General features: G+C 48.1%; 1 protein-coding gene across 1 annotated transcript; it reads left to right on the forward strand.

The window, feature by feature from the left end:
• The first annotated feature begins 5,386 nt into the window (after positions 1-5,386).
• Positions 5,387-11,999, forward strand: RNF139 (ring finger protein 139). The gene is made up of 2 exons (XM_010709310.2): positions 5,387-5,783; positions 9,943-11,999. The coding sequence occupies exons 1-2, from the start codon at positions 5,603-5,605 to the stop codon at positions 11,748-11,750; spliced, it is 1,989 nt and encodes a 662-aa protein (XP_010707612.2). The 5' UTR covers positions 5,387-5,602; the 3' UTR covers positions 11,751-11,999.
• The last annotated feature ends 112 nt before the right edge of the window (positions 12,000-12,111 follow it).

Raw genomic sequence — 12,111 nt, forward strand, 5'->3', positions numbered from 1 at the left:
GTTCTCATTGTGGCCTTCCAGTACTTGAAGGGAGCGTATAAACAGGAGGGGGAATGGCTGTTTATGAGGGTGGATAGTGATAGGACAAGGGGGAATGGTTTTAAAATGAGACAGAGGAGGTTTACGTTAGATATTAGGAGGAAGTTTTTCACTCAGAGGGTGGTGATGCACTGGAACAGGTTGCCCAAGGAGGTTGTGGATGCCCCATCCCTGGAGGCATTCAAGGCCAGACTGGATGGGGCTCTGAGCAGCCTGGTCTGGTGTGTTGGTGACCCTGCACACAGCAGGAGGGTTGAAACTGGATGATGATTGTGGTCCTTTTCAACCAAGGCCATTCTATGATTCTATGATTCTATGAAAAACAACTGTGGCAGCAGAAAAAGGGATACTTGGTAGTGCTAGAAAAACTATACTCATTTATTCTGTGAGGGTGGTGAGACACTGGAACAAGCTGCCCAGTGAGGCTGTGGATGCCCCCACCCTAAAAGCATTCAAGGCCAGGCTGGATGGGGCTGTGAGCAACCTGGTCTAGAGGGAGGTGTCCCTGCCTATAGCAGGGGGTTGGAACTAAATGATCTTAAAAGTCCCTTCCAACCCAAACCATTCCATGATTGTGTGATTCTTTTTGCATACTTTGTTAAGTTGGTAAACCAGGTCTGCAATGCAGTTCTGGAAAAGAAAGCAAACTCAGTAGCAGAAGCCACAGTGTCTCTGTGTGTGGAGTTACGAAAGAAAAACTGTTTCTGTGTAGTGCTTGGGAAAAGAAAACAAACCTAAACAGAAACCATGTATGTGAAGGCTCAGGGAGGAGCTATCTCAAAGAGCATAATTCCTAGCTACTGTGTGCATTTAGAGCTTTGGGGGTATTGTTGTTAGAAAAATAAACAGTACTCTGAAACCTTCCCTGCATTTTTATTCTTTTTACATAAAAAGAAAGGAAAGGAAAAGAGAAGAAAGGAGAGAGAAGGGACGGGAAGGGACGGGAAGGGAAGGGAAGGGAAGGGACTGCAGAGAGTCTAAGCAGTACACTGTTCTGCTTTTCTGTAAGACAATAAGGAGTGGTTTCTGTCCACCAAAACTGCTAAAACAACAGCTGCAGTTCAAGAAAACTTGGAGGCTACAATTGATAATTGGTGTCTGTGCAGTTCCTCTTGTTCTAAAAATCTCAAATAATTAACACTTTTAATAGCTTTTGAAAAAAATTATATGAAATCTGACCACTCTGAGCTGCTTCAAAGAACAGAATTCATGTTTAAATGACTGAGAATAAAGTCCCAACCTTCTACCATATGCTGTTTAAAACACTAAGGAATTCCAGTGCCTTCCATCTGTTGTGGAAATAACTGAATCGGAGGCATTCTGACTTGTTGCCTCACATAGGAAGTGTATTAAATCCTTCCATTCTTATTTACACACATCCCCCAGGCCCTGCCATGGGTATACACAGCCACAACAACTCGTGGAACTGTGTTATGATCATAATCATAGAATCATAGAATGGCTGGGTTGAAAAGGACCACAATGATCATCTAGTTTCAAGCCCCCTGCTATGTGCAGGGTCACCAACCAGCAGACCAGGCTGCCCAGAGCCACATCCAGCCTGGCCTTGAATGCCTCCAGGGATGGGGCATCCACAGCCTCCTTGGGCAACCTGGTCCAGTGTGTCACCACCCTCTGAGTGAAAAACTTCCTCCTAATATCTAATGTAAACCTCCTCTGTCTCATTTTAAAACCATTCCCTCTTGTCCTATCACTATCCACCCTCGTAAACAGCCATTCCCCCTCCTGTTTATACTCTCCCTTCAATTACTGGAAGGCTGCAATGAGGTCTCCCTGGAGCCTTCTCCTTGGAATTCAGGACTATTTGCCCTTGACAATTAATCCATACATGCAAATAAGGGAACTTTATGCTCAGTTTATGCTAGTTTACAAGCAAAACACTGCAGAAGCCTCCAAGAAAGGTTTTCTAGGAGTATAAATTTTCATAGAATAGGATTTAACCCCGAAAATACATTTATAAAGAGGCTAAGACTGAATTTAACCCCAGAAATAATATAAGCATTTTTCCTGAGCATGTAAATGCAACTGAAGTGAATGCAGTAGTTACGGTTGTGCAACAATGCTGAATTCAATTTATTATTCCCTGTTTAAAAGTTCCAGGAGTGCAAACTGCACAGTTCCAAGTATCCAGTAGGCGTCACCTTCACACACACCGCTCATACGAGACATAAGGTTAGGTTTTCTTGGATGACAGAGAGAGTCTAAAACACTGGAAGGAGTTTACAGAAAAGCATGTGTGAAAATGTACGGATTTGCTTCGCTCTCCCTTACAAACACGGGGATTGCTGGAACAGCTGCAGCCTGGAACTGCTCATGCACAAATAACTTCACAAATCTACGACAGTACTTTTGTGCCTAAAAAACATCTGTAAAATGTGCCCATACTGCACATTTTGAAGCCCGAGGTCCTATTTAATGGATTCCTTTTAATTCATATGTCTTTAAAGCAAAATAAATATATATTATATCATTGTCTCTGATCCTGTACCACAAAAATAGATTTCTGATCCTCCTGACTGATGGGATATTAAATGAAGTTGGAATGGCCTCAAGGGAGCAGTGAGTCCCATTGCCATAAATGGTGCTTCAGGTTGCTGATTTCCTGAAATTATGCCTCATAGAAATAAATATTTTCGTATGGATTACTGAGAGTCATCAATATCAATTGCCTGATTTAGACTGCTTTTTATTGCAAAGCAAATCCTTTTATTTCTATTTAGCAGCCTAACATAGCGGTCAGTTCAGTAGCTGGGGAGTAAAGTCATTCAGGAAGGTCTGAATCCCTTTGATTCGGCCATTGTCAGCCATGTATGTGAAACAAACACTTTTCACATTTCAAACCCTAACTTCTAGCTGCTATTTGGCACGGGGAGAGCCACTGGGTCAGAGTTATGCCTTTCAGCATGCGATTAAAAAATGCACTTTGTCCATGCATACGGATTTTGTAACGCAATCCTTTAGCAATCTGGCAACTTTTCTGGTTTTGTTAGCATGGGGCATTGCTTAGGAAAGTGCCTATGCAATTCTCTTGGGCCTGGTCCAAAATCCCTTGAAAATAATAGAGAGGGTTTAAGCTGTGAGCTGGTGGGATGTTTGGACGGCTGAGTGGTGGCAAGTAAAGCTGGGGGCAGGCATTTGCAGAAAGCGGCAGTAAGGCAGATGCCAAAAAGCACGCAAGCTGACCTCAGCCTGGCCTTAAAACAGCTTTTCATTCACACAAGCAGTGGGGTGTAAAAGCTTTGTGAAGGGAAAGGATCTGGGGTTGTTAGCTGACAGCCAGCTGAACATGAGCCAGCAGTGTGCCCAGGTGGCCAAAAAGGCCAGTGGCATAGTACCACAGAATCCTTAGAGTTGGAACAGACCTTTAGAGGTCATCTAGTCCAACTCCCCTGCAATGAAAGGGAACATCCACAGCTTGAGCGGATTGCTCAGAGCCTGGGTCAGCCTGGCCTTCAAAGTCTTGAGGGATGGTGCATCCACCAAATCTCTGGGAAACCTGTTCCAGTGCTTTACCACCCTCACCCCCATAGAATCATTGAGGTTGGAAAAGACCTTTAAGGTCATAATGTCCAACTACCCACCCACCACCAATACTGCCCGCTAAACCATGGAATCATAGAATCACAGAATCATAGAATCACAGAAAAATTTGGGACTTTGAGGATCATCAAGTTCCAACCCCTCTACCACATGCAGGGTTGCCAGCCACTAGATCAAGTACTAGATCATATTGCCAAGGGCCCCATCGAACCTGTCGTTAAGCACTTCCAGGGCATCCACAACCTCTCTGAGCAACCTGTTCCAGCACCTCACCACTCCCTCAGTAAAAAACTTCCCCAGTATCTAATTTCTTTAAGGCAGAGGGGAAATTTAAATTAGATGTCAACTATGTCCTTAAATACTACATCTACCCTTTCTTTAAACACCTTCAGGGACAGTGATTCCACCACCTCTCTGGGCAGCCTGTTCCAATGTCTCACCACTCTCAGAAGAAATTCTTCCAAATACTCAACTTGAACCTCTCCTGGCACAGCTTGAGCCCATCCCAAATTGTATCAGCAGTAGCGCAGCCAGCAGGAGCAGGGAAGTGATTGCCCCCCTTGAACTCAGCCCTGGTGAGGCCGCACCTTGAGCACTATGTTCAGTTTTGGGCCTGTCCCTACAAGACAGACAGTGAGGCCCTGGAGCGTGTCCAGAGAAGGGCAGCAAAGCTGTGAAAGGTCTGAAGCACAAGTCTTAGGGGAGTGGCTGAGGGAACTGGGATTGTTCCATCAAGAGGAAGAGGAAGCTCAGGGGAGACCTTATTGCTTTCTACAACTGCCTGAAAGGAGGCTGTGGTGAGGTGGGGGGTTGGCCTCTTCTTCCAGGTAACAGCGACTGAATAAGAGGTAATGGCCTCAAGTTGTGCCAGGGGAGGTTCAGGATGGATATTAGGAAAAAATTCTTCTTGGAAAGAGTGGTGAGGCGTTGGCACAGGCTGCCCTGGGAGGTGGTGGAGTCACCATCCATGGAAGTGTTCAAGGACCGCATAGATTTGGCAGTGAGGAATATGGTTCAGAAGGCACGGTGGGGATGGGTTGAAGGTTGGACTGGGTGATCTAAGTGATCTTTTCCAGCTTTGATGATTCTATGATTACACATTTGCATTTAATATTTATATTCTTTTGTTTTTCGTTTCTTAACATCAAGCTAACTGGACATAAAGTTAGGCAGTCCGTGCACTTGGGCTGTCTGTCAAGATGCACAAGGAGGGAAACACAATTCCAGAGGAAAATGTTGTGTTGTTTGTTTTTTTTTTCCCCCCACACGCTCCAGCTCTCCGGTTACGCAGTGAGGATGACAGAGGTCTTGCATCACGCACCCCTAATTAATGGACCATTCCTTCTCCCAGGTGCATTACTCGGGGAAGCCGAGAAGTGGCTCTGCCCACACCCGGAGCGGGAGGGCAGATGTGTGGCAATTGCCCGAGAGAAGCGCACGCAGCAGCCCGGGTTGCGGGACGTGCTGGAACCGCACGTCCTTCAGAGGGCGGTCTGACACAAAGTGGGCCCGCAGCTGGCGCAGCAGTACGCACTGACAGCGCATCCAAACAAACAAACGCTTTCATTTGGGAAGGATTCCCCGCGCAAGAGGCTCGTAGGCGCCAGAGGAGTTCACCCCTATTTATCGCCGATGTCACAGCACGCGGGCTTCCCCCACGCTCCGCCACCCGGCTCCGCCAGAGCCGAGACGAACTCTCCGCAGCCCGGCCCCGCGCTCACCCCAGGGCCGGGGCCCTCCGGGGGAGACGGGGGGGAGCGGGGGCGGCGCCGCACACTGTGACGCCCCGCGGCCCCGCCTCGCTGCCCGGCCGGGCCCGGCCCCGCGGAGGGAGCGCAGAGGGAACATGGAGGCGGCGGCGGCGCGCCGGGGGGCCCGGCCGGGTCGGGCGGCGGCGAGAGCGGGGCGGTAGCGGCTCGCCGGGCTCCCTCGCTCCCCCCGCGGCCGCCCCTCCGCTCTCGAGCGGGCGGGAGGCGCCGGCGGCCTTTCCCCTCGCCGGGGGATGGCGGCCCCGGGCCCTCCGCAGCTCCCGTGGCCGCGGCCGGGCCCGCGGCTGCGGTCCGGGCTGGAGGTCGCGCTGCGGGTGCCCAGCCTGTTCCTCATCGACGCCATCTTCAACTCGGCTCCGCTGCCGGGCGGCTCCGTGTGCGCCGCGTTGCTGGGCGTGCTGCTGCGGCTGCTGGGTGAGACACCGTCCGGGCCCGGCGGGGCGCTGGGGGCGGCTCCGGGCGGCCTCGTCTGGGCCGGGCCCCGACCTCGCTGCTCCCTCGGCCCCCACCCCCCCGTACTGCCGGCCTCGTTCGCAGCTGCTGTGCCGCCTCGGGCTCTCCTCGACCCCTTCCCCCGGCTCCGACCCCTTCCCACTGCCTGCTTTCTGCAGCCCCGGGCTCTTCCCTCGGCGCTCGTTCCGCTCTGGCCGTGTCTTCCCCCTTCTTCTGCCGGCCGGAGCGCCGTCTCTCCCCGTGGCCCCTCTCAGTATCCCACACCCGTTCCCGTCCCCCGCCTCTCGGTGTGCGGCCCCGGCTACAGGGCGGCAATGGGCTCGTGTGGTGCTTTCTGTTGCCCTCGCAGCGAATGGGGCCTCGGAAGCTACCCGAGCTCGGTGCGAGCGCTGCCGGGTGCCGTGTGCCGCGGGGCCGGCTGCTGCTGGGTGCTGCCGGCTGCCACTCGCTGTGTCTGGAGGCTTCCACAGCGTGTGGCAGCCATGTGACGCCGCGGCTGTGCGTTTCATAGGCGCGCGTCGGTAGCGTGCCTGGCTGAGGTACGCTGCCGGGTCCCTTACCTCGGGAATGGCAGCCCGAAAGTGCCCCAAACTGAATTCACAAACTTGAGAGCTCTTCCAGTTGGTTGTTTTGCAGCTTTTTCTGCTTTTTTTTTTTTTTTTTTTTTTTTTTTCCTGGAGGTTAAGTCACTGGTATAACAGTGTGGTGCTGTGTTTGGTACGCTGTGCGGTGCTGAGGGGTTGTGCACCACGAGTAACTGCCTGCTGCTGTGAGAGCTAAACTGAACTGCAGTGGCGATGGCAGCCCGTGACAGCAAGGAACAGGGACGCTGAAACGCAGCCAGGAGCTTTGCAGGCCTGTGGCATGCTGGCTTGGTGTGGTTTTGGTGTTTGAGTCAGGGGAAAAAAAAAAAATGGCAGGGACATGGGTGGTACAGCTGTCAGGGGAGGAAAGTCAGAAGAGAGGTTAAAAGGGAATATAAACAGCAAGAAGCATAGTGGGGACGATGTTGCAATAGCAGAGGGGAAAAAGGGTGAAGTAAAGCAGGGCAGCAGGCAAGAGGAAAGCCAGGAGAAACATGGAGCATGGGTTTGGTTTGGGCTGCTGCTCTGGGGGGCACAGGGCAGCTCCACGGGGCAGTGGTCACAGCGCGGAGCTCAGGGAGCATTTGGGCAATGCTCTCACCGGGTTTGAATTTTGGGTGGGGGAGCCAGGAGTTGGACTCCATAATCCCGGTGGGACCCTTCAGGGTATTCTGTGATTCTGTGCCTGTGGTAAGCAGTTCCTTTAAGAAAACAATGACGTTGCAGCATATCACTAAAGCAGTTTTTGGGAGCCATTCATTGTGTGATCCAGATGCTGTAGGAAGTGCCTTGAACTTAGTCCAACGTGAATGGGAATGGGAGATACATTTTCAGATGATCTCTCTGCAGCGTGTGATAATGAGATTAAGTTAGGAAGAACCTCTTCAGGATTGTGTTTGTGATCACTGTGCTGGAAGGGTGTGGGGAAATGGGTGATCCCTCCCCTGCCTCCAGTGAGAGCTTTGGGAGCAGTTTGTGAGGGGCTGTGATTCGAGACAAGTGGGCTGTGGTTCTAAGCTTTCCAAAAATTAAATAAAATTGAACCGCTTCAGGATGATGCTAAAGACCTTCTGTGTGGTTCAGTCAGTAGTTATTTTTTTCCTGTGAATTTAAGGATTACAGGATGCTGTTGTTTAACCCAGCAGGCAGATCAGCACCACACAGCTGTTCTGTTGCTCATCCTCCCTCAATTGGATGGGGAAGAGAAGGGAGGGGGTCGGAATAAAACAAATGGATTGAGATGGGACAGAAAAGTGAAGGGGAAAGTAATAATAGTAATGCATAACACGGTTGCTCGCATTGTTCTGACCAATGCCAAGCCAGTCCCTGAGCAGTGGCAGCCCGCAGCCAGCCCCAGTTTTACAGTACAAGAAGCTGAAACGTCCTTTGCTCTGTGCAGCATGGCTCAACAAGACCAAAACATTGGTGTGGTATCAACATTCTAATCTGAAATCCAAAATACAGCACCAGACCAGCTACTGGGAGAAAGTTAACTCTATCCCAGCTGAAACCAGGACACAGAGTTGGGACTTTGCTGTTGTTAGGGCATGCTGGGATATTTATGTTGGATCTTGCTGTAATTAAATACAGGTGAAGTTGCCCTTTTTTGTTACCATTTGCTGTCTTTGAACAACTAATCTTAACTGGAGAGACCTGATAGCTTTCAAAAATGGTATCGAACAGCTCTGAATTACTCTGGGAGTACATTTTACATTTTACTTCAAGAATGCTAACAGGAGTTTATATGATTTTTAAAAAGCTTTAGTGTAGGAATGCTCAGTTTGATTCTTCCTTCACTTTCATTCTATGCAGGCGCATTGGGTTGGACACACTGTAGAAGCAAACTGCAGTGAAGTTTGTCTTTAATCTTTCAGGGTAACCTTGCTTTGTCTCCACTGTTCATCTTTCAGATGTGTGTGCTTTGCGTGTGCTTTGTAAGCATTTCCACTTTGCAGAACCACTTGGTCATGGCAAAAAGATGGATGGTGTGCCGTGGCCAGAGGAGAGGAGTGGGGTGCTCCCCTCCCCTGCCAGAGATCCCAGTAGCCTCTGGGGTCTTTTCAGGCTCCCTGTGGGCCTTAGCTCCTCCATGTGTATTGGCAATATATGTTGTACGTTTTGCTATTGCCTGAATGGGGGAGCTTGTAGGTGTAGCTTTTCTCTCTTATCAGCTCACTGCAATATTGTTTCAGGGATGACTTGCATGTGAAAGGTCAGTATTTTAAGATGACATGCAGTACCCAACTACAGACTTGCTACTGCAAGGAAGAGAAATGCATTTGTTAATGGGCGTGTTCGACTCTTCTACGGTTGTTTATTATGGTATGCATGAAAAGGCAATGAAATGGTCAAGCTCATTTTAGAAAGTGTTGTGTCTTGTGAGTTTGAGCTTTTCATGGAAGGACTGAGCAGAAGGCACTTCCTGAATGACTGTGTTCTTCCCTCAGTCAACTTCCCAAGGTTAATGATTAGTTAAGGAGAACGTTCTTACATCAGCCAGTGCTGCTTGCAAGGAGTACCTTTAAGATGCAATAACTTTTTTAGGAGTACTCTGCCTTTTGCTATTAATTCTTGTTCATTTTTCCCTTTCTTACTTTTACCACTTCTTCCTTGTATTCTGCATCTGTGTACCAAAAAAATATACATGCTGTTGCTCAGTTCAGTTAGAGGTGGAGAATGGGGAACTTTGCCAAAGCTTTTCAGAGTGCCTCACCTGGTGGGGTTATGCCAGAGTAATTGGGTGATTTAGGAAAGCTGGTAGCCTCTCCGTGACCTGCTTGCCTCATCCCCTAGCTCTCTTTCATGCCTGTCCTCTGAGAAAATTTGTCTCGACTGTTTTGCAGGCTGTCCTGACACTTTGACGAGTGTGGGTGTTTGTAGTTAGGCGCTTTGCTCAGGTGAAGAGGGGGCTCAATATGGTATAAATGTGTAAAATTCATGGAATTTACTGGTGCTATATCTGGTAATTCTTAACTGCTTTTAGAGTTTACCTATCCATAGATATCAGGGCTGGTCGGGGAAGGATCTTTGAGGACTTGGACGCTGTTGCTGCTCTGGTCTGAAACTGCAGATAGACTTAATAACAGCACTACTTATGCTTAAATTGGCTTTGCATCACAGCAGTGCGTATCTGTATTAAATATAGATCATAGAATAGAATCATAGATTATCCCGAGTTGGAAGGGACCCACAAGGATCGTGGAGTCCAACTCCTGGCTCCGCATGGACCACCCAAATCCAAACCCTGTGTCTGAGAGTGGTGTCCAAACGCTCCTTGCAGTCGTGCAGCTCAGGGCCATGCCTGCTGCTCTGGGCATTGTGTTCCATGCCCACTGCTTTTTTCTAATCCTCAACCTTGCCTTCTCCAGATAAAGTGGTTCTTTAGTCTGTTCTCTGAAGATAGCGTCATTGCTAATGCAAAGTTATGAGCGTCTAATGGGAAGGCAATAAATGAAAGAAACGTTGCTGCAAAGCTAATAGGTAAATTCTGTTACTCAATTTCTGCTGAGAACTAAATGGTTCCCATCTGTTTTCAGGTGTCTTTCTATCCAGCATTGTTCTGGTGTTACAACAGCGAGCACTTTTCAAGTTTTATATGATCGCCTCGGCATTTCTGCTGGCTGCAACTTCAGTGTTGGTGAATTACTATGCTTCTTTGCACATAAACTTCTACAGTGCCTACTACACAGCAGCTTTTGGAATTCAGTTCCTCCCTCATAAAGGACCTTCGCTATGGATGGCGCTTTCCATCCTTCAGCTTACCTTCGGAATCGGATACGTTACGTTGCTGAACATGCAGTCCGTATATTCCCAGCTAATCATCCTGGATATACTGATTCCTGTAATTGGCTTGGTTGTTGAACTACCTTTACATGTCCGACAGATGCTAGTTTTTATTTCAGGCCTAGTGCTGACACTGAATACCACAGTCATTTTAGTTACGAAAATCAAGTGGTTCTATTACTCGGTGCGGTATGTTTATCTGCTGGTAAGGCACATGTATCGCATTTATGGATTACAGCTATTGGTGGAAGATACATGGAAAAGGATTCGATTTCCAGCTGTACTGCGTGTCTTCTGGCTGACGAGACTTACAGCACAAGCTGTGGTATTGACATATGTTGTAAAGATGGCTGAAACTAATACGGAAGACAAATTCTTCTTGATATCGTGGGATAATTGTTGGGAACTGATCTGCAGCCTAATAATAAGTGGGTGTGATTCTACCTTAACTGTTTTAGGCATGAGTGCTGTCATTTCCTCCATAGCACATTATTTGGGACTTGGCATCTTGGCCTTCATTGGGTCGACCGACGAGGACGACAAAAGGCTGGGTTTTGTAGCACCTGTTCTGTTTTTCATTTTGGCTCTGCAGACTGGTTTAAGCGGACTGAAACCAGAAGAAAGACTAGTTCGTCTGAGCCGAAACATGTGCCTTTTGCTAACCGCAGTCCTGCATTTTATCCATGGAATGACAGACCCCGTGCTGATGTCTCTCAGTGCCTCCCATGTGCCGTCATTTCGCAGACACTTCCCCGTGCTGTTTGTTTCAGCTTGCCTTTTCATCCTGCCCGTTCTGCTCAGTTACATCCTCTGGCACCACTATGCACTAAACACGTGGCTTTTCGCAGTTACTGCGTTCTGTGTAGAGCTCTGCCTGAAAGTAATCGTTTCTATCACTGTTTATGTGTTGTTTATGATCGATGGCTACTACAACGTGCTGTGGGAAAAGCTTGACGATTACGTCTATTATGTTCGCTCCACTGGCAATATTATTGAGTTTATATTTGGAGTCATCATGTTTGGAAATGGAGCTTACACAATGGTTTTTGAATCGGGAAGTAAGATCCGCGCTTGCATGATGTGTCTACACGCGTACTTCAACATCTATTTGCAAGCAAAGAATGGCTGGAAGACTTTTATAAATCGCAGGACTGCTGTTAAGAAAATAAACTCCCTTCCAGAGGTGAAAGGAAGCCGGCTCCGTGAAATAGATGACGTATGTGCAATCTGCTACCACGAGTTCACCACGTCTGCTCGCATTACTCCATGCAACCATTACTTTCATGCACTTTGTCTTCGGAAATGGCTGTACATTCAGGACACTTGCCCCATGTGCCATCAGAAAGTGTATATTGAGGACAAGGAGAACACCAACATCTCTAACAACAATGGGTTTGTGCCACCAAATGAAGATCCTGTACTAGTTGCAGAAGAAGCTGCTGATGCTGAAAATGAATTAAATGAAGATAACGACAGTTCCGATAGTGGCGAAGAAGATGATGACAGTGTGGAACAGCACTTGAATGAGACTCTTAACGCTGACTCTGACTCTCTTGGGTGATTAAGATGTTCTTTCCTAAGCCGTGAGGTATTTGTTTAAAATTGACTCAAACAGAATAAAAGCATCACTTTGTAGTTATTGTACTTTTAAGCACAACAGCAGTATCTCGGTGTTGAGTCTGTGAATGGTGGTTGTTTACTGTGGTGTGTGCTACTGTAAATATACCTCTAATTTTTGCTGGTCTCTTTCATGACCACCTTAAATTATGTACATTATTGTACATGGAATAAAATGTTTTCACATTTTTAAGATGGTTGGAAAAACACTCTTTAATTGATGTAGTGATAATGCTGTGCCAAAGACTGCCTACCAGTAATCCCTGATCAGTGAGTTCTGGATGTAAAACACTGGTGAAAACAGA

This window comes from Meleagris gallopavo, chromosome 3 (genome assembly GCF_905368555.1).
Source record: "Meleagris gallopavo chromosome 3, MGAL_WU_HG_1.1, whole genome shotgun sequence".
Lineage (NCBI taxonomy): Eukaryota > Metazoa > Chordata > Aves > Galliformes > Phasianidae > Meleagris > Meleagris gallopavo.